Genomic DNA, 23,685 nt, shown 5'->3' with positions numbered 1-23,685 from the left:
TCTCCTTCAGATGAAAAAAAGAAAAAAGAAAAAAACGGAGATCTTGGGGAAGGAAAGCACCTGCGGGAGATTTGGGGGGGGACCTGACGTCGGTGAGGATCGGATCGATGGAGGTGACGATGGTGAGAAAGTCGATGGAGGTGACCCCGTATCCGCCGCTTGATCCACTGTCTCCAGCCCTAGAACCCCACCTCCTCCCCCTTAAATCGATAAATCCCTTTGTTTCCCTCGCCCCTCTCCTCCGTCGCTGTCGTGGCCGCCCTCTACCATCACCTTCGTCTCCTCCAACTCTACTCATCACCTCCGCCACACGCGCCCTCGGAAGTTTCGAGAGGGGCTCGGGAAGGGATCCACGGTGCGCTCTTGGGAAAAGAGAGCCCAGGACCCCTCCCATTAACATTACAACCAAAAATTGATCAAGTTTTTCGATTTTCTAGGAATGAAAGCTTCTGTAGCATCGATTTCAAGCTGTTTAAGTCAATAAAAGAAGAAACAAATACAAAGCCATGAAACAAAAATCCCATTTCAGAAATCTAAACAAACTCTAATAGCAACACCAACATTAACACTACATAAAAAATCGGTCAAGATTTTCAATTTCCAGCAACAAAAATCTCTCCACACAAATTCCTAGTCGTTTGAAGTCAATCAAAGAACCAACAACCACAAACCCATCAAAGGAAACACAATGTACACCAAAACCCATCCTAAAATCCAAGAAAAAACTCAAAAAGAGAAACAAAACCCTTAAGCCCACAGCAATCCACAATAACAATAGAGCGGGGGTGGGGGGGGGGGGGCGAGAACGGTAGGGACCTGGATGTAGATGGTGTCGGGGTTAAGGGACTGGATGAATTTGTGGAACTCGACTTGGTGACGATGGGGAGGAGAAGGACTGGCGAGCCGCATCCACCACAAACTCCGTTTGGCAGGGGTCGAAAACCGGTGAAGTTGGCGGGCCGCTGCCGCCTCCCTGACGCCAGCTGCCGGTAGCCCTTGGGAAGCAAGGGGAAACCACTAGTTAAGGCGTGATCCGACAACCCCTTTTCTCCCTTTCCTTTTTTTTTGTTTGGTTGATCGAGCCGTCGGTGAGCTGCATCCAGCACCTCTTCCACCACAAACTCCGATTGGTGGGGGCCGGAAACCGGCCAAGTCGGCGGGCCGCTGCCGTCTCCCTGATGCCAGCCGTCGGTAGCCCTCGGGAAGCAAGGGGAAACCATCAGTCAAGACAGGATCCGACAACCCCTCTTCCCTCTTTTCTTTTTTTTTTTTGTTTGGTTGATCGGGCCACCGACGAGCTGCATCCAGCACCGCCAACTGCCCGAATCACGGTGCTCCCTATCCGGACGGCCGCTAGTGGTGGGCAGCATGGGAGGAGGAGAAGGGCACGGCGGTGGGAACTGCCGGCTTTTTTTTTTTTTTTGATGGGAGGAAAGGGAAGACCGACGAGCCCGACGAGGTCGAAGGGGAGGGAGGTGGCGGTCGGGGAGGGGAGGCGAGGGGGTCAGTGGCAGCGGAGCCTGGGGAGGGGAGGGGAGGGGAGGGGAGGGAGGTTGGTGAGGACAGCGGAGAGGGAAAAAAAAGCCTTCTCGCACGCCGAGCAAAAAAAAAAAAACACGGGAGAAGGCCTAGTCGCTTGCCACGCATCGTGCTCTCATGCTGGGAGAAGTCAGGGCTCACCTTTCATGTATCGTATAGATTTTTAGAATCTTTTCATCTTTTTAGTATGGCTCATCACGGATGCTCTCATAGCATGGTATGACATGGATGTTTCTTGTCAGCAGATGACCGGCATGTCCCCTAGCACAAGCTTTTAAAACCTCCACTTATCATTTGTATGATGTTCATTTAAGGCTTTGGCATCATCCCTTGTTCTCAAAACTGAAGGAAACAGCAAATAATATTGGACTTCTGTATATCTCTTAGCAATTAACAGGATTTTGTAGTCTAAGTGTCGGATGGAAGGCTATTTAAATCTTTTTTGTCATACCAACTAGCAAGGTGATTTTTGTAAGTTAGCTCCATCAACTGTCTAATATAATAGTAATATCCATTTTGGTTTTCCTTCACCTCCTTCTGATTGATTTGCTGACACATTATTCTGATCAGAAATATATTAACCTGAGGATGTCTTTAACTCTACCTACTAAGAAGCCTCAGCTACCCTAAACTTACTGTTAGCTCTCCCTCTCTGTACAGCAATTGGTTGTGAATTTTCAATTTAATTAATTTGTTTCAAACATATAGAAAAGCTCATAGGCCACTGACATGGATTACTAGGGGCCATATGTAAATAGCATCACATTCACTCATATCAGAATTACCTAAATCACATGGTTGATTATAAGCCCCCCATTATAAAGAATTTTCCTTGCTCTGATCATGACGGGTATAACTTTTCAAGGTTATCCTAAAGAGTCATGCAAAAACACTCATGTCCACTTTGCCTTCAATGTAATAAATTGGTGACCGCATCAGCTTAAAGACTGGTTAACATTCATAGTTTTCCTCGAGGTATGTTGTCTCGATATTAGGGCCCACACTGGTGCCACCTTGTTACTATGTTGCTGTGCTTGGTATGGGGCCGGTTTGACGTACAGGCATGCTTCCATATCGCATATCGGTACCGAACTAATATGGTACAGTATACCCCATAGCGCCTAGCTATGATGTACCTTGGCTTCTCTTATGTGATCTTTTAAACCCTCCTATACCTTAAGGGTCAATATTTAACAAGTACGATTATCAAAAATGTTTGAATTGAGGAAGTAACTGAGTGGAGCTTAGGTCTGAGCAAGCTTGGTTTGAAATTAATTTGGCTTAATTTCCCACCGAGCTGAATATGAGCCTAATTAACCAGCTTGATAATCCTAAATAGAGCTGAAATCAATTCAAGCATGAAGCATGCTTGGTTCAAGCTTGAATAACATTTTTTTTTTCAATGAATAAAAAGGTACACTAGTTAAAGCTTTAATACAAATACATGTGTATGTTATGTATGTGTACAGATAAAATACAAAAATATTTGAGCCTTACTAAACCCCATTGGACCGGGTAGATTTTTGGCTCGGCTTGAAATTAATTTCAAGCCTGTTTTGCTGGTTCAGACTTCATTTTTAGCTCTGGACCGAGCTTGATTCAAGTTTTTTTCCTGAAGCTGAGCTAGTGGTGAGCTTGTGCTGCTCAGTTTGTTTGACAGGCCTGAGTTAAATGGTCACCGAATACTCTTCATCATTAAGCCTTTAATCATTAATACTGAAGCATTGTTATGTAGAATATAATCAGTGATTCAAACTTTAAAAATTAGGATGGTCTGAATGTTAGTTTTGATTACTGAGGAGCCTAAGGGAGAAAAAGACTGTCCACCACTAAGCAACTGAGCTGTTTTTATTTTATTTTATTTTATTTTTTTGGGGTGTGGGTGGAGGTGGGTGATCTTTCTTCGCCAAACTGGCTATTGAATGGGTTGTTAACCATGAGAAAATATACTTGGTTGATGGTAGGAAGAAAGAATACTCCAATTGTTTTTAGCATATTCTATTTTGGATATGGAATTCCTGAATTATGAAAACACAATCTAACTTCATCATGACATATCTAACATATTTATGGCTAATTTATAACAAAAAAAAATCATGCATAATAAATTTCAATTCATATCACTAGATCAATTTTAGATGGTTATGCAGCTTATCGGTACTTTTAACTATAACTTGTACTAGTATATAGTTATGTCTGCAGGCTTGGTGCAGCTGGTTGTCACCTTGAAGTTTCATCCATAACTCTCAAAGTGAAACCCAAATGCTTCAGTTTTGGCCAAAAGCGATATCAAACTAGGCTAACTTTGGAACTGCAGCCAAAAATAACCTATAGAATCATCATTGTATATATGCACTATGTAGGCCATTTTTTTTTTGTCATTTCTTCATTTCTTTTAATCCCACATGCATTTTCTTTGGATTAAGCTTAGATTTTGCAGTTTTGAGAAGATATAGAAGCATTACAGCATTACATCTCGAATAAATCCAGAGAGAATGATTTTTCCCATAAATTTGGATATTCTAAATTCAAATTTCATATGCATTTGTATAGTTTCATGTTTCATTGTTACTATAAAAATGTTATGCCATACTTTGAGTGATTTTCTAATAACAGTCTTTTAGAACAATTAAATTTTTGACTGTCTAATGGCAGAGCCAAATGATACATCCAAATGCCCGAAAGAACATTACATTCTTTTAAATGTTATTTTTTTTTATTAGTTTATCTTTCTTGTTATTTTTGAACATTTTCTAGTTTTAAATGATTTTTTCTTTTTTTTGTTTTGACTGTTGAAGCTGAAAACGGCACAACCAAAATAACGGAATTAAAATTATTTTCCTTAACAAATATTCATGCTTGCTATGATATTATAGAAAACCAATTGATATGGTACCCAAATGGTTGTCCATTTTATGAAGAAAATGATTCAAAATCTTTTGGCATTCATTGTTTTTCCAGTCTTAGTATGATACATGTATAGCAATCCACACATTTATTTAGGTTTCTCCTAGTAAATTCTTACTAATTAGGAATCTTTTAGACCTAACCATCTAATAATTAAATACAAGGATTTAAGTCTTGGTGGGATGTCTCGTGAGATACTGGGTCCAGGTACCATCCCATATGTCGGAATAGGACAGTTTCTCCATCATCCCATCACCCCAATTGGCATGTCTTAGGACATTCCTTATTCTAAGTGTCGGGATAGGGTGGGGGCAATAACATGTCTTATTCCATAGGAAATTTGGGAAAGCCCTATCCCATGGGATTTAAAACCTTAATCAAATATTTAAGCTAGTGTATCACTATCACACCCTTCCAAAGAATGTTCTAATTGATCATAACTTGCATGAAATCCATGATAAGGTTGAGTGAATCACTTGTGTAGCGGTCTTGAAGGTACCTAGCCCTATGTTTATTTGCTTTTCTTGCTGAATGGATGGAAAATTTTTGGGATTGTGTGCAGATTTTTCACCAAGTATCCTTCATGAGCCCAAATTTTGTCAAGTGTTGGAGACCACATTGTTGCTCATGTCTTTGTAGTTCTCCAAAACCATTGAGTTTGCATGCTACTATCATGATTCAACGGATTTTCTTCATCTTTTAATGAATTTTTATTATTTCTTTTCCATTAAATGTTCTACTGCAAAGATCAGATCCATTTTTGAGGTAATCTATGCTCCAACAAAACCTTACTTATTTCATCATTGCATTCACGTTTACTATCATGATGTGATTAGGATTACATGTTGTATTTGACTGACCTACAGCATAGACCATACACAATTGTTCATCCCTGTGACTTCCCTCAAAAAGTAAGCTTTTCTTGACAAAGTGAAAGAGAGTCCTGAATTTGTGTCACATAAATCAAAATTTCATAGGCTAATTTAATAAATTGACCAATTCTCATCCATCTTATGCCTAAATGCCTAACGATATATTCCTTTTTCTTCAACAATTTTCCATGCTCTGCTTTTAAAGCCTCTGCTTACAAAAAATTTTCTCCTAGATGAGAAGAAAATTTCTAAATTGCAAAATGGAGAATAATTCATGCTCATTCTTTGTTTTTTTTTTTTTTAATAAAACCTAATATGCTTTTATCAATAAAATGCAGGGGAAAGGTGTGCCTATCTTAATTTTTTCTGCAGGTCTTGCAGACATTATAGAAGAGGTTAGTTCATAACCTTCTTATCTTATTATATATACATAAAATTGGGTTCAAATTTTTGACAGTGCAGATGATTGTCACTTGTTTCTTCTTGTATCCAACCAGGTCTTCAGACAGAAACTTCATAGATCTTTTAAAAACATCAAGATCGTTTCTAACAGAATGGTGTTTGATGAAAATGGCCATCTTATAGCCTTTAAAGGTGTTCTTGATCTCGCTGATATCTCTTTTTAATTCAAATAGTCTTAGAATCCTCAGGTTTTTGGCATGAAGAAATGTACTGTCTGGTCTTGCCCTTCTTGAACTTGTTTTGACAAATTATAGACACTTGAATGCGTCCATCAATTTCTAATGGTAACTCAATTTTATGGTTTAAATAAAAATTATGTTGTTAAACTATTTGCAAGGGGGAAAATGCAATCTGACAATTGTGGAATATTTCGAGAAAGTGTCAGTCATTAGAACTATCATGAGTCATGACAAATCTTTGATGAATGGGTAGAATTTAACAAAGAGCAGAGAATTTAAGATATTAGAGATATATAAAAAAACAATTAAAAGTATTTTTGAAAGTCACCAAAACCTTATTTTTTTTTTTTTTTAAGAGAAAACTTAAGATATGATTGAGAAAGCTTATTTCAAAAAAAAAAAAGAAAGAAAACTTGATAACTTATTATTACATTGAGACTTGTGTTAGGTGCAGGTACACAGAGGTGGGTCTCTTGAAAATAATCAGTAAGAAAACACTTGCAAAATGGGTGTGGGGGGAGTTTCCAAGGAGATTTAGAAGCAGGTGTGCCCTCTTAATTGGAAGATTCCTGCTACTAAGTGGAGAATTTTATGACTTTTTTGAACATATGTTGGTTCTTTCTGTAGGGTTCGCAATCCAGTATGGCAACCTATCTATTTTCTATCTTAACTTCTTTTATACATTGAGCAGTGGCACCTATGCTGTGCTTTTTATTGATTTATGTTCCAATCTGTTTTTATACTCTTTAAAATACTGATCACAGGGAAGACGATTCATGTTCTAAACAAAAATGAGCATGCCTTGGATATGGCTGCTCCTATTCACGGCAAATTGGGAGATCCTAATGGATTGGATAGTGATAGCATCTTGGTAAAGAACAGGACCAATGTACTGCTGCTTGGTGATCACATTGGAGATCTTGGAATGTCTGATGGTGTGAACTATGAAAACCGGATTTCTGTTGGATTCCTGTGAGTAAATAGTTTCCTTTATGTGTTCCCTTCTTTAACATAACAATTTGTGGGATATATTGTTATTGAAACAACGTTGCTTCCATGTCATGCATAACAGTTCAGTGCAATCATTTTGATCTTCTGTTCTTTGATCTGTAATTTTCTGCATAACTTGTTGGACTTCAATTTTGCACCAGTTGAAAATGATAGAGTAGATACATCATTAAGTAGTTTTGTTTTAGACATGGACTATCAACTTCTAATTGCTCAAGTAAGACTTGACGCATGATGCCATTGGCAAACCTAGAATCCTCATTATGGTCTTGACAATGACTTACAAATATTTCTACTTGATATTTGAGGTGCTGTAAAACAGACTGCATCATTTGTTATATGAGCATATATGACAGCTTAAAGAAAATTTTGCAGTCATATAGTCTAGATCTGTCTAAACTGATTTCTTGCTTTCAAGGTGGATAGAATTGAGACAACCTGTGCTAAAATCTTTGTCAAGATGCAGCTTACAACCTGTAATCTGGCACATTATTTTCGTTCGCTTCATGTCATCTAGATATTCTTATAGCTCACTACCATGACATCTTCTGCTAGGACCCTCCCATTTGATCGGTGATGTTTTGTGTTGGCACTGTGGTCAGCTCTTTCTTGTTTGGCTAAGATGGCATTAGAGATTACTCCACTTTTTGCTACCAGATATAATACTGAAAAATAGCCGTTAAAGATTAAGTATGACACATTCATTTTCATGGCAAGCTTAGTGATGTTGATTTGATTTTGACTTTGTGATTGTGGACTTTAAGATTTCAGATACAGCAGGCATTCAATATTTGGAATGCATATATACATGACGATTGATGGTGCTGATATAGATGTATGCAATAATCATTTTATGTTGTATCTTACATCTTTGTTATTTTGCGAGCTAATTAATTATTTTGCATATCCATAATGATATAGTTACTTCATTAGGCTTTTCTCCAACCAATTTTTTAAGAAGGTTTTCAAGACATTTTATTGTGTTTTTTAGTGGTGTCACTTTCTATGGCAAGGATTCCAAAGGAGTAAGAATTTTATGATTTTTGAAAAGATTTTAGTTATCTTCACTTAGGAATCTGTATAATTTGTGGTGGAGTTTCAGGTTGTTTAGGATTCCTATTTGGAGTCAAGTAACAAATCCAGAGATATAGGTTTGTTCCTTTTAGGGTTAGAAAACATTAGTTTAAGTTGTTTAAATATCTATATATAGGGGCCTGTAAAGAGTGGCGAATTATATTTGGTTATGGGTTATATTGAATTAATTAGCTATTTTGAGGCTATTTTCCTCAATTCTTTTCTCTCTTTTTTTCTTAACTTCTTTTTCTTTTTAGCTGCACACCCTCTCTTCTTCTTCTTATAATTCTTGTTTCTTGATGTTTCTGCTAGAAAGAGAGTATTTTAGATCCTTCCTAATCTGAAATTTGTTCTGACCCATTTCATATTTATTTGGGGCCCTAAAACTAAGGGGCTGTATTAGTTATGATCCCTCACCTTAAGTGGAAAACTGAAGCTGATCTTATCTTGCCACTGGACAAAAACAGAAGATTTTTTTTTTAATAATAAAAATCTCAGTTGCTGGTGGGAATTTTAAATATATATCATTTCTATGGGTTTATAATTTAGGGTTTTTTTGCATGTATACCATCCTAAATATATGAAATCATATGAATACCTTCACAAAGTTGCTATTTGCATGCACACCCTCATAAAATACTTATTTTGCACGTATGCTCTTCTTTTTCTTTCTTTTTTGCATTATGTGCCTATAACATCTAACGTGGTTAAAGCATGAGCAGTTTAGATAATGACCAAAATATCCTTAATGGGTAGATGTGCAAAAAGAAAACTTTATAAGGGTATCCATGCAAATAGTAAATTTACAAAGATACTCATACAATTTCACATATTTAGGAGGATATGCACTCAAAAAACCCATTAAAAAAAGATCAAAACTCGGCTGAGACTTGCCAAGATTTCATGATTCGGTTGAATCGACAAGTTAAAAAAAGAAATAGTGGCCAAGACATGTGGCATGATTTATTCCATAAATGGTGAGCTGCTGTTCATTTGTTGAGGTGAAGATAATTCAATGGCTCGTAATTGAGGAGGATGACGAAAATAATCATTATTATCATGCCATATGATCCTGTTGATGTCAATTCTTATAGAATAAATCGTGATACCTTTGTGAAATTCTTATCTTAACAAATCGACAATAGCTTACTTTTTTGTAAATTACTAAAAAAATATTTAACTGATCTACACATCTATAATTAATTTAAATTTAGTATACTTTAATCTTTCAAAAATAATAAAGAATATATTGATGTCATAGAGTCAATAATGATAATTACATCAAAATCAAATAGGAGAGTAGCATTACCAAAATGGTTATCAAACATTCCAACTTGAACGAGTTAATATCTTAAACAAGAAAAATTAACAATGTGACTTTGCCATTTTTTTTTTTTTAACTCGTTGATTCAAGCGAGTCATGAAATACTTGGCAAGACTTAGTTGAGCTTTGACCCTTTTTTTTTATAATTGGTTTCTTTGAGTGTGTACCCTATGAAATATGCAAAATTTCATGAATGTCCTCGCAAAGTAGCTGTTTGTGTGTGCCCTTATATATGTTTCTTTCTGCACATCTACCCATTAAGGACTTATTTGGTTCACGAGAAGAGGGGGAAGTGTGATAAATGGAAAAATAGAGAAATACCTTATATTTGGTTGAGTTTTCAAAGGGGAGAAATGTGAAAGTAGCTTTCTCATGGGAATGAGATTCCTATTTTTCATGAGAAAGAGAAATGCTTGTAGGAAATGGGAAAGTCACTTTCCCACGAACTCGGAACTGGGGTAATTTTTTTTCCAAAAGTGCCCTTATGTTTTCAGATAGAATGGGATAAGGTCTTTCCTTTATTGAAGGCATAATAGATATTTTGCATGACTGTTCTCAAAAAGTAGATGCCCAAGCAAATATCAGCCACTCTAAAATGTGCCATTTTTTCATAGTTAACCAAACATGCAAAAATCACTTTTCTATGCAACATATACCCAGGCATTAACTTCCCAGAAGAAACATTATAGTAAGAGAAAATTCTTCCACGAACCATAAGGATATTTCAATTATTTTAATTTTAAACCACTCATGTCTTAATGGTGTGAGACGACATAGGCTTATATGCGAACGGAAAGAAAAAGAAGGATATACATGCAAAATAAGTATTTTATGAGAGTATATATGTAAATAGCAACTTTATGAGGTTATTCATTTTTTTTATATATTTAGGTGGGTATATACTCAAAGTACCTTATTATTAAATACCGACCAATACATGTTCCTTAAACAAGTTCTCTACTAATTTTACAACCTCCTCTTCCTAACAAGCATGGTATTCCATACCGGCCTGAACCAGTCGGTACACCCTATACCATACCGTATCGGTAGAAAACTGGTTCGGTTCAGGTTGGTTTTTCGAAAAATGGTCTCAATCGGACTGAACCGATTGGTTTGCTATGGTATCGGCCTGAACCGCCCGACACCAGATGGTTTGGTCCAGTACGGTATCGGTTCGGTCCGGTTCGGCTTGATTTTCTTTTTTTTTTTGGCCATTGGATGGATTTTTTTTTTTGAATTTTTTATTATAGATATTGTTTGGTATGGTACGGTACCGTATTGATCAGAAATCGGTACGGGCCTCAGTACTGGTTCCTGAAACTTTGCTAGCAAGTATAGGTTATCTAGGTTTAGGAGACTCACTTGGTTGTTTTGATTGAGATATCCATCATCATACTTGTTGAGAAGCCAGGATCATATCAAAGTTCAGTTTTTTTTTTAATAAAATTAATAAATGTATTTTAGGCATGTAGCTGATAGTTTGGTGAAAGTCGTATGAAATCTCAATAAGTTCCAAGACCAGCTTTCTATGATTCATGTTGTGAAAGTCATAAAATTCTGTTCAATCTTCTTGAGGCTAATATTGTTAAGGAGCATGGATGATTGCAAGTCTAAAATATGGATAGATGGATTTCATAAGCAAGGTTTTAAATACAATAGGATGGGGCCAGCCTATATTTCTGTGGAATGGGATGCTCCATGTAGATGCCTCGTGTCCGATACTTGGGTTGGTGGATGTCTCATCTCGTCCTAGTCCATTTTCTGACTCATTTCATCCCGACACTCGGGATGATGGGATGCCTGCTGTTCCATCAATATTTAAAATCTTCATAAGCTCAAGAAGCTTAACTTGTATTGGTGATTGTGACTTCTTGGTTTCTGCTCTTGAATCTCCTCCAACATTTGTTGGTGTGCAGTCTAGTCCAATCTTGAAAATAATACATGCACTTGCAGAGAAGGCAAGGTTCTTTCTATTGTATCAAAGAATATTTTAACTTATATTTTGGTGATGCTATGAAAGATCACACTTTCTTATGTTGTTCTCTTGGTGGTGAGAATAGGCTGCTTACCAGTAGAACTCTTGCAACTTTGAAGTTTGGTTATCAATTGTTTAGTTTAGTGTTCTGAGGCCCTGTTCGCTAGTCTGGGTGGACCTGATCAACCCACCACCCACTGAGTATTGCAGGGTGGGTCATGCTCAAACCCAGAATTCCCCAAAACCTCCCCAAACCGGTGACCTGGGCAGTTCGGCTGTTCCAACGGCCTGGGTCAAATGACTAACTGACTTGCTGGTTGAATGCTGCATGAGAGAAAAACAGAATAAAAGTGATCCATTACCATCCTTATTCTCTCAATCTTTGGGTTATCACCAATCACCATTGCCATGTCCATGGTTGCTGGTAGAAGCCAGATCGTTTTGAGGTTGAGAGGAGGGATGGAAAGTTGGTGAGCTAGGATGGATATGGGACAAAGGGAAAGTGACATCAAATGGTGGGAAGGTGAGTGGGATCTTCTTGTTGAAGGCAGCAATCTGGGATTGGAATGAATTATGGGGTGCTTAGCATTAGAATTGAAGGTGTGGATGGGGAGAGTCTTGATGTCTCTAGTGTTTCCTCATTAAAGGAGAGATGAGCAAGTTGTAGTAGGCTGGCAATTTGACATCTGAAGTAGTGGTGGTGGGGGTTGGAGCCAAAAAGAAGAGGAGGTGGGCCATGGGGGGCATGGTAAACAGGTCAAAGAGAGGGCTGATAGAACTATAGAATATGGTGAATGTGGAACTAGGTAGTATAGTTCTAGTTCTATAATAGCACATTTCACTTAGGATCCTTTTGGTTGGGGTATGTCAGATTATAGGATAATTTGATAATTCCTGAGAATCATTTATCTGAAAAAATGATTGCGAAAGAAAATAACTTTTACTATATTTGGTTAGTGAAAAAATTACTCTACAAAATGACATTGGAAAAAGATTACTACGTTTGGTTGGAGGTAAATTTACATAGGAATATGGCCAAATTTATAAATATACTCTTGAACATAAAATAAATTTTTAATACTAGGATAATATTGTCATCTCCAATTAGTTTTTATGTAATGACTATAATCATATAGCTTTTTATATAATACCATCTCCATCTTAATTTTTTTACAAAAGCTCTTTATTGAATGAATTTAGAAAGATATTTGAACAAATTCAACAATTATATATGCAGCCTTATTGGAGTATTTTTGTCAAGTATGAATTACGGCCACTCAGAAATTTATCAAATACCAAACCTCCCATGGTATTTATTTTACCTTCTCTCTCCAAAAAATAAGTATGTGGCCCACCAACTATTTACCATCTTTTTCTTTCTTTTTTCATATCATGGTAATCTGGCGTGAGAATTATTTTTCTATGCTAGATTACCTCCAACCAAACGACCCCTTAGAAAAATATGTATGGATATCAAAAATTGTAATATGAACATTCTGTCAATGTACTAAGTGCTGAATAATGCTGAAATGGCTAATGTGCTTTAGGAACTAACTTGCAAGACCTTTTCTATTGGATTTTTGGATTTTAAAAATGTTTTAACATAATGTAATTTATGAAATCTTATGATTTAAGAAATAGCCTAGCTTTTGAAAGTTAAGATTTTGACTTGATGCTAGAAATTTGTAATTTAAACCAAAATTGAGAAATCAACTTTTAATTCTTAATGAATTTGATTTTTTGAGTAATTCTATTAACTTTAACGGGGTACTTCATATTTACATATAGGGAATGCTTGATTGGGGGATTTGAGCTTTGGAATGGGAATAAGTGACTCCCATTTCAGTTGTTTGATCGGGGGGCGGGGGGTGGGTCCCATTCCAGTTCTATGGGGAATAGGATTGCCCCAATCCCTTAAAACCCAATCCCAACTCTCTCCTAGTATTCGAATCCCATTGCGATTCAGATGCGATTCTAGTCACAAACCAAACATGTTGGGGAATATGATCATTTCGATTCTGATTCTTATTCTGATTTCAATTTAGTTTATGAACCAAATGCACTAGTAATGTATTTAGTGAATGGAAAACAAATGAAAAGGAAATGGAAGGACATTTACTTACATGAATAGTAAATAAGTACTACCTTTGAGGGCATTATTGATATTTGCACTTGCTAAGTGATCACCTACTTCACCTCCTCACCCCAACTGACGTGCCTTGTGACCTTGGGATAGACGTACTAAGGAACTGCCCTAAGTAGGTGAGTTACCTGGTTGGCCCTATTCGCCGCCCTACCTTGCCAAGTTTAAGGCAAGAGTCAACTAAGGAAAACAAGTGAGTAGGAAGAGGAAGAATGAGAGGATTGTGGAAAAGGAATGTAGGAGTTTATTAGCTTTTTTTGATTTGGGAATTACTTTGCGTTCTATCTCTTGTGTAATTTTGAATTTAATTTAAATGATATTTCTACACATCTGTTAATCAATATTAAGCCTATGATTTCTTTTAAAATCCTAAAACTTGGCTACTTTTGAAAAACTCATATGGATTCTTGAAATAAATTATTCCTTGCATTTGGATTTCGAAGAAGAAAATAATTTTTGAACCTTTTTCCATGCCAGCTGTTGTATTGAAACTTTGAAAACACTAGTTACTTTTCAAGCTCTAAAGTTTCTTTTGATTTTACGAAATTTATAAATAGCTCGTCTAGTAGTTTCAGAGGCTTATTATATATTATTCAGGTCAAGGTTCACCATCTCGATACTGGACTCTATACTAGTAAAATCCTAATATAGTATTAGTGCACGGAATGATATGGTACGGTAGTATTGATACGAAATGGTATGATATACCAGTACGGTATCGGTACGTTAGATATGCCCTCGTATCGGATGGTATGGGGTGGTATGGGGAACCATGGTGACTTAAGATCTCCATGCATCCTCATGGGAAATTATAAATATTATGGTATTTGAAATGATACATCAATTTCTAATTGGATCACTTCAAAGTCAATTGAGTTCAATTTGATATTTTTGAAGTTGTGTTCATCTGCCATAGCTGGAAATCATGTCCGTTTGACATGTCTATTCTCTATTATTGCTTATTTTTAGTGAAGATTTTGTAGTGGCATATCTGCAAACCATATTAAGCCATATAATTAAAAGATAAAAGTGAACCTTGAGGCAGGTGGTGTAAGAGTGATTTCACTTGAATATGGAGGAACATGTTGCTAGGGATGTGAGCTGCCTCCTCTATATGATTGTTCTGACTTCTGAATACCAAGCTTTCATAGAAATGCTAATTGCAAGCCATAGGAGGACAGGAGATAAATGGTGTGGAATGTAAACTGACCATTTGGCTTCTGAAAACACATTTCTAGCTTTCCTCTATGCAATCTGCTAGTTCTTTGTACCACAATAAGTTGACTTTTGGTCATCTTTGTAGGAGAATTATAGAGCTAACTGTTTTTATGTATTTCTTAGAGAAGAATTTGTAGAGAAAGCAAACTCCCAGTTGTCCCAATGGCAGGGAATCTATCTATTTTATTATATTATTTAGTTATCTTTGGTAGTTTATGGTAGTATAGTAGCAGTCTCTGAGTGATCTACTGAGAGTTATGGACGTTTTTCTTTTCAGGAATGACAATATAGAAGAATCTCTCAAGAATCATTGTGAAGCTTTTGATGTTGTATATCTGGTGAGCCACTTTGAGGCATATTGCAAATCTTTATCCACAACAGTGCAATTTATCCTTCATCTTCATTTCCCTTTATCTTTTATGCCTTTCCATTTTGTGCAGAAGGATGCATCCATGGAGGGAGTTGTTGAGCTTGTATCTCACTTATGCTCACCCAATTAATGATTTCGGTGTCTGAAGTGCATTTTGGCCTGCTTTAACATGCTTGTAGTCTTCCCAGTTTACTAATTAGCTTAGTTTATAGAAGTTTCTTACAGAAAGTATGTCCCCAACATGACAATGTAATACTAAAGACTTCATGGTATTCATCAAAATCTTGGACTCTAATTTTTTTTTCCAAAGAATTCTATTGCTTTGAATATTACTTACTTGAGGCAGAAAAACAGGCTGAAGGTCTTCTCCTTTCCCATTCTCTAAAATTTCTCTGGTTTTTGAATTGATCCATTGATAGCTGGTAAGTTTGCTTTATGGTCTAAAGCACCAATCTTATATACCTATAAATTGCATCCATAGCTTTGTGTAGCTAACTCCAAGCTCTCTCTCAAAGTTCAAAGTTCATTCAACAGAGGTAAAAGACTCACCCATAACAAGCTTATTATGAAACAAAAGAAGCGATACTACTACTGTCTGTACTCATATAAGTTCACTAGATCATTTCCTCTTTTAAACCTTAAAAATCTCACCTACAATATAAATATAGAACCAAACTCAAGATCTTCAAAAGTCCAGGTTCCCTTACCAAAGTTAGGCAACCAACCAAGAACTTGATGTGAAACACGGTAGATCCCTTTTTTTTTTTTTTTTTTTGGGAAATTCGTGACCAGACTTTGGTGCATGCCCCCTGAATCATATCCTCTCTGGAACATGTAAAATAACAAAGCGAAACCCAAACAAATGATAAATTATAATGTGCTATAATAATACTATAGCAAATTCAAAATATACCGACTAAGGTCCTGTGTGGGATTGCTACTGGCAGTAGAGTTCTTGAAGTCTTTGAAAATAGGATTTTTGAAAAGTAAAACTTTTGGAAATAGAGTTTTTACAAAAAGCTATTTGTTGTTTGGTAATCATATTGATAAAGTGTTTTGAAAAAAAGTAAAACAGCTTTTCGATATTAGTCAGAAAGTATTTTTGGAGAAAGTTTCAAAATATAGTTTTTTTTTAAATAGATCTTTTTAGCTTTCTGATAAAGTCAAAATAATTTTTCGATATTTTTATCAAACATCGTTGTATCACTCCAAAATAATTTTTGAGAGTCAGAAAGTACTTTTTGGTACTTTAAATGCTTAGTTAAATAGGACCTAAATCATCCACTTTACGATCGACTTCATCAAGCTGAGTTGCTGAGGGCATTAATAAGCCCGAAGTTTATGAAAGAGGATTCCATCAACTTTTGCACTATTTCTCCAATGCCATCCATACCTGGGGCAGTTATCCAGCTTCACCCAAGTCATAACAAGGCAAATGCGGGCCAATTTTAAAGGTCAATAAAGAAAATGACGAGTACAGCATGTCTCAATTTTGTAGCAGCAGAAGATGAAAGCATGGTTCAAGCCCCCGCACTACACTTTGAATGTAATATAAGGTGGCTTTTTCTAAATAGCAAAATTAGAGCCGTTTTGGGGCTTGAATTGCTTGGAAATTAGGCTTCCATACAACATATTTTGCCAAATTTTTCTTGGTTTTGACTTGTGCTTTGCATGTGAAATCAGAAAAAGGATGTATATATCTTACTTTAAAAAGAATGGGCATCCTAGCTCAAAAAATTTCCATCTTGAGAAAAATATTTAGATTGTGTCATTGGAGGAAAACCTCCATTTGGAAAAATATATTTTTTCTCTCAATAAAAATATATCCTGTTTGGTAAACGATATTAAGTGCTCATGCTAACAATAAAGTTGTGTGACCGTCTGTTTGTATCAAAAAAATTTTTTTTTTAAATTACTCAGACTCCCATATCTCACATGTTATATTTTTTATTTTTTCTTTATTTTTTTCCTTATCTTTAATTGTTTCCAAAACTATCTCTTTCTTTTTCACTTTTATTTAAAAATACTCAATTTTTTTTAAGATATGTCTAATTGATTTTGATAAACTAAATAATTTTTTTGAAAAAAGTTTGGAATACTCCCAAGTCCAAGTCAAAGAAGGAAACGCAAACTTTTTAGTCGTTGAATCCCATCATGTTTGGAACCATATTGGAGTGTTAGATAGTTTTCAATTAAACTGGAATCATTAAATTGACCTAGAATAAGTACATCTGTAGGCATCTAAAAATAAAATATCCAACAACCCAAAAGCAATGTCTCTCATAGCCGTCCACATAATAGGTCCCATATGATTGCGCATATGTTGCCACCCAAAATAGCTCCCATATGATTACAAACATGTGCCGCCATCCAATCTGTTACCTCATTAGCTTCTCTAGGGATATGTTTCATTTCAAATGATTGAAAGGATGATTTCGTTCTCCAATAATCCTATCTTAATGGATGACTATTAGTTTCTGTTAAACTAGCAAGCCACCTAATAATGGTTAAAAAGTCCTCTCCAACATAAAATGAGATGCTCTTAAGACTTTAGTTACATATAACATGCCTTCCCACGCAGAAACTAGGGGATAGTGGCTCCCAAGATAAGTAAATCATCTGTGGGATAGCAGAATCTTTTAAAAGAGAACTATACTTTTCCCCAGCAATTAAAGATATCTCCAAGGCAAGTGCTTTAATATACTCCAAGCCTGACCAATTGCTTTCATTAGAATCAATCAGGGACTCCAAACATTATTTTGGAAGATGCCATCGTTTCTGGCCAAGCAAATAGCATAATCTATATAAACCATCGCAATAGCCCTTTTGTTCCTGTTACCTCTAAGCGAACACTCTTTAATGCATTGGAGAAAGGTATCAAAAGTCACATTTGGAACATCCATGTAAGCAGAAATAGAAGCCTGTCGCCATACCTGGGTTGCCATCTTGCAGTGTAAGTTAAGATATGCTGGAGACTCCTCTATATTAGAATACTAAGTCACAATAGTGTGGAACATGAAATCCATGATTGAGAAAAATGCTGTGATATGGAAGCTGGTTCCGAGCTGTCTTCTACACAGACAGAGTGAACTTGAGATGAACCTAAATCTCCAAATCCAACCAATATCTCTAGATGAAGGTGCTTCATCTTTGAAAATTTTATAAAAGTCTGCTGTTCTAGCCAACAACCCATCTGAAGATTTCCCTCAGTCTATCCTCACTATCTTCACCCATAATAGGAATGGAACAAATTTTGTGAACCAGTGCCCATATGAAATGTTGATAGATTACTGATAAGTCCCAACTATTTTGACCTGCCACCATGAGAAACTTGATTTTGAGATTCTGTAAAGAGCTACTATCTACTAGCATAGGCCAAAATTCAGTAGGAATGTCTGAAATCCATGGATCCTAAATTACATCAACAGATGTCCCATTACCCACAATCCATCTGAGATTAGATAATATCAATGGTGCAAATGAACACAAATTCATCCATATAGGTGAATTGGTATGGGGACATACAGGAGGGGATTTAAATGACCAAATTCCATGTTTTGCTTGCATAAGAGAAACCCACAACCCCTCCTGGGTCAACATAATTCTGACCACATATTTGGCTATCAGAGCTTCATTCTGAGCAACTAGAGAAGTAATACCCAATCCTTCCATTCGGATCGGCTGGCAAACACAATTCCAAAACAAGTGATGTACTCTTCTAGATGAATCTGAGGAGCCCCAAGAATGTTTCTGATTGTAACTTTCAGCTTAGAAGCATAATCTTAGGAATAACGCAATGCAACATCAAATAGAAAGGACAAGCAAAAAGAATGGACTTGATTAATGTAATCCTATCCAACATAGAAAGAGCCTTCCATTTCTATCCTTCTAACCTCCTCAAAAACTTTTGTTACAAGCTAGATAGCTCACCAATCTCAATCTTTTACCAAATATTGGTACCCCAAATAATTCCATAAGTTATTAGATTCACGAATATGCAAATAATTTTGATGCCTTGATAAGATATTAACTCGTGGACTAAATTTGACAGCTAATTTTTTTAAATTAACTTTTTGTCTCTGTTGGGTATAAAATACTCTCAGCCGAAGTTCCCGACGGGATTAACCCTCGCGAGTCTCCTCCAACTCCGACTGCAAGCAGACTCCGTCCGGACTCCTACAGGAGCCGGGCTCCGTTCCCAACTTCAACCGCAAGGAAGACTCCGTCCGGACTCCTACGGGAGCCGGGCTCCGTCCCCAGCTTCAACCGCAAGGAAGACTCCGCCCGGACTCCTACGGGAGCCGGGCTCCGTCCCCAACTCCAACTGCTGGCAGACTCCGCCCGGACTCCTACGGGAGCCGGGCTCCGCCCACAACTCCGACTGCAAGCGGACTCCGTCCGGACTCCTACGGGAGCCAGGCTCCATCACCAACTTCAACTGCTGGTAAGCTTCGTCCGGACTCCTACGGGAGCCGGACTTCGCCCCTGACTTTAATTGCAGGTAGACTCTGGCCGGACTCCTACGGGAGCCTGATCTCGCCAGCTGCAGGCAGACTCCGCCCGGACTCCTACGGGAGCCGGGCTCCGCCCACAACTCCGACTGCAAGCGGACTCCACCCGGACTCCTACGGGAGCCGGGATCCGTCACCAACTTCAACTGCTGTTGCAGGCAGACTCCGCCCGGACTCCTACGGGAGCTGGGCTCCGTCCACAACTCCAACTGCTGGCAGACTCCGCCCGGACTCCTACGGGAGCCGGGCTCCGCCCACAACTCCGACTGCAAGCGGACTCCGCCCGGACTCCTACGGGAGCCGGGCTCCGTCACCAACTTCAACTGCTGGTAAGCTTCGTCTGGACTCCTACGGGAGCCAGACTTCGCCCTGACTTTAATTGCAGGTAGACTCTGGCCGGACTCCTACGGGAGCCTGATCTCGCCAGCTGCAGGCAGACTCCGCCCGGACTCCTACGGGAGCCGGGCTCCGCCCACAACTCCGACTGCAAGCGGACTCCGCCCGGACTTCTACGGGAGCCGGGCTCCGTCACCAACTTCAACTGCTGCTGCAGGCAGACTCCGCCCGGACTCCTACGGGAGCCGGGCTCCGTCCACAACTTCAACTGCTGGCAGACTCCGCCCGGACTCCTACGGGAGCCGGGCTCCGCCCACAACTCCGACTGCAAGCGGACTCCGCCCAGACTCCTACGGAAGCCGGGCTCCGTCACCAACTTCAACTGCTGGTAAGCTTTGTCCGGACTCCTACGGGAGCCAGACTTCGCCCCTGACTTTAATTGCAGGTAGACTCTGACCGGACTCCTACGGGAGCCTGATCTCGCCAGCTGCAGGCAGACTCCGCCCGGACTCCTACGGGAGCCGGGCTCCGCCCACAACTCCGACTGCAAGCGGACTCCGCCCGGACTCCTACGGGAGCCAGGCTTCGTCACCAACTTCAACTGCTGCTGCAGGCAGACTCCGCCCGGACTCCTACGGGAGCCAGGCTCCATCCACAACTCCAACTGCTGGCAGACTCCGTCCGGACTCCTACGGGAGCCAGGCTCCGCCCACAACTCCGATCGCAAGCAGACTCAGCCCGGACTCCTACGGGAGCCGGGCTCCGTCACCAACTTCAACTGCTGGTAAGCTTCGTCCGGACTCCTACGGGAGCCGGACTTCGCTTCTGACTTTAATTGCAGGAAGACTCCGCCCGGACCCCTACGGGAGCCGGGCCTCGTCCTCGACTCCGGCTAAAGGAAGACTTTGTCCGGACTCTTACGGGAGCCGGACTCCGGGCTCCTCTCAAATGGATAGCTAACCGCCCCTCTCCGCCAGATACTCCAGCCGAACTTCAGCCGACAGGTCTGCACTCCCTGGCGTGATGCAGCAACGGCCACGATCCTGCTCCACTTCCTGCGACAGATTCCGTGCGGCTCTATTACTCCCTGGCAGACCGCTATGATGCCCACGATCCTGCTCCACTTCCTGCGACGGATACCGCGCGATTCTTCCATCCTCTGGCAAGTCGCGACAACGGACGCCGCTCCACTCCCTGCGGCAGACTCCACATGGCGCGCTTCGGTGATAGCCACGGGTCTACTTCATTACTCTTCGCAACAAACTCTGCCTGACCCTGGGCAGCCCACGACCAGACGGTTACAGACATCGCTATCAGTCTGCTGCTCCCTCCGCCTATAAAAGGGGGGACCCCAGATACGTTATTTTCTAAGCTCTCATTTTTTACCTAGAAACTCTGCTAAAATTTTCGTTCGAACACTCCATTCTTGTTGAGGCAGAGAACTGACTTGAGCGTCGGAGGATCTTGCCGGAGCAATCCCACCTCCGGTTTAGACTTCTTTTGCAGGTCCCGACGGCGACCGTGACTCCCTCGACTCCAGCTTCTCCGGCGCAAGCGGATTTTTGTACCAACAGTCTCGATGCCCAGCAATACTTCAATAAAATTATTTACATTTTTTGGCTTACTAATCAATTTTTGGGACTTTTTCCTTTCAATCACGCATCTTCATGCATCTACAACCATGAGGGGGAGTTCTCTTTATATTTGATGCCCTCAACTTGCATTTCATATTATTTGAGCTCCATGGCTCAATTCTGAGTATTAAACGTCCAACAATTATGTGGGTCACATCAGAATCCTAAACCCATCCAAATTTCCTAAACTGCTGAGGGGGGCATGCAATAATTTAACATCAAGATTTTTGCTAGCTAAATCATCGAAAAGACCCAAACTAAGAAATTTGTTCAACAATTTGTTTTAACAAATGAATTCCAGTAATAAATGCATTGAAAGCCTGCTCGAGATAACAGTGTGAACAATTTGCGTCAAGATATTAGAAGGTACATAATGTGTTCGTAATATTATATTCAGAAATAACAAGTGTTGGATTTTGAGAAGTTTATTCAGGACTTGTAGATCTGGGCTTTGATGGCTCAACCTGTGCAGGAATTGTATGATCCAGCCAATTCTATTAGAGATTGGGTTTTCTTGTTTCATGATTATTCCGATGACCTATCTTTCTCGCATAAGCTTAGATCACCGCTTCTTGTTAGGGCTGTCGGTCTAGCTTATTGTTCGATTCATTCGAAATATTCAAATCGACTTTGAATCGTATTCGATTCGCTTATTAAACTATAGAATCAAACACAAACAGAATTTTTAAAGTCGATACCTTAACGATCCAAACTAGAACAAGCTTTTGTTTGATCGTGATCGGATTAATAAAAGCTCGATAACATAAATAAATATATTGTATATTTTATATATATTTATATACATATTGTACTAATATATTTATTTTTTTATAAATTTTTTAGTATATTTTTTAGTATATATAATGTGTATCGTATATTATAGTATTATATACATAAGCCTTAATAATTACTGCCAGATCATTGATCCAACGGTTGAAGAAGGCCTTGTTTATCATCATTGGATCAATGATCCGACAGTGGTAATCAATTGATCAATTAACCCTAGCCTATATATACTCTCTTATACTCAAATCCTAACCCTCAGACAGTCTTATTTCATTTCATTTCATCCCTCGACCTCTCTGCCTCTCTTCACAGTGGGAGGCACGGAGGATCTCTGGCCGCTCGATTCGGACCTTTGTGAATATGATTCGATTGTCCTCCCGCACCACACGCATGAACCAACTCCGCCGTCCATCCCACCCCACCAGTCACGGCAGCGACGGCGAGAACTTCGCCTCCGCCCTCCACCGTCGTGGCCTCCTTCTCCTCCCCCACGGCCGCACCTCTAGTCTCCGATCATCCTCCTTCGACATCTATCCTTTGATCTCTTCGATCCCGATCCCGTCATCGTTGTAGCTCTCGAAGCTGAGATTTTCGATGCAGAGGTGGAGGTTGCCGTGGTCGAGATTGTGGAGGCCGTAAGCGTCGAGATCGGTTCGGTGGCTTCCCTACAGGGCCAACAACGAAGGACTTGATGATCTTCAGTGGCTTGAAGGTGTCTCTGACAAGGAGGCGCAGGCCATCAATGTTGGGGGAGGGGATATTCCAGCAGTGGTAGGGAGGATTCTGGCATTCGGTGGAGTGGTTGGAAAAGCCCAGCAAGGTATGGATGGTGTCTTGCATAGAGTCAGCATGGTTCCCTTCTATGTTTTTTTTTTTTAATTTTTTTTGAATATTGATTTTCTATGTTACTCTAGACGAGTCGAACTTGAGCCTAATTCGAACATAACGAGCTTAACGAAATTGATCTCAAAAAAATTTTTTTCGAATACATTTGAATCTGAACCGAACACGAACTAAATAGTAGTTTGAAACAGCCGATCCTGAATAGTGGCATATTTGATCAACTAAATTTAGTAAGCCTTCGCACTGGGGGTTTCCTTTTAAGATTTGAGAATTTGTGTCTAGAGTATGCATCCTCCGAGCTGCTTCTTCCAAAGGCTTGAAGTGTTCCTGCCTTGAAATGGACAAGGCTTGGAACAAACGTTTTGTTAAAAACAATTTTACCCAAATGGAGGAGGCTAGGAAGGAAATTGGGTAGTTACCTAAACTTGAGTCTGTTTCCGGGGGCCTTGCATCTTTTGATCTATGCCTGCACTCTCTTCTTGCCAAACATGCATCTTTTCTACG

General features: G+C 39.1%; 1 protein-coding gene across 2 annotated transcripts in view; it reads left to right on the top strand.

The window, feature by feature from the left end:
• Positions 1-15,366, top strand: part of LOC105034493 (uncharacterized) — a 37,675-nt gene extending 22,309 nt beyond the window's left edge. For both annotated transcript variants that reach the window (XM_019847008.3, XM_019847009.3), the window contains 5 exons: positions 5,657-5,713; positions 5,816-5,912; positions 6,724-6,931; positions 14,979-15,039; positions 15,142-15,366. In XM_019847008.3, coding sequence (XP_019702567.1) covers positions 5,657-5,713; positions 5,816-5,912; positions 6,724-6,931; positions 14,979-15,039; positions 15,142-15,201 — 483 coding nt within the window. In that variant the 3' untranslated portion in view covers positions 15,202-15,366. The remainder of the gene's footprint in view (positions 1-5,656; positions 5,714-5,815; positions 5,913-6,723; positions 6,932-14,978; positions 15,040-15,141) is intronic.
• Positions 15,367-23,685: the final 8,319 nt, after the last annotated feature.

The sequence above is a fragment of the Elaeis guineensis genome, chromosome 6 (assembly GCF_000442705.2).
Source record: "Elaeis guineensis isolate ETL-2024a chromosome 6, EG11, whole genome shotgun sequence".
Taxonomy (NCBI): Eukaryota; Viridiplantae; Streptophyta; class Magnoliopsida; order Arecales; family Arecaceae; genus Elaeis; species Elaeis guineensis.
The sequence above is the reverse complement of the archived record's forward strand: the minus strand, read 5'-3'. Positions and strand labels throughout refer to the sequence as shown.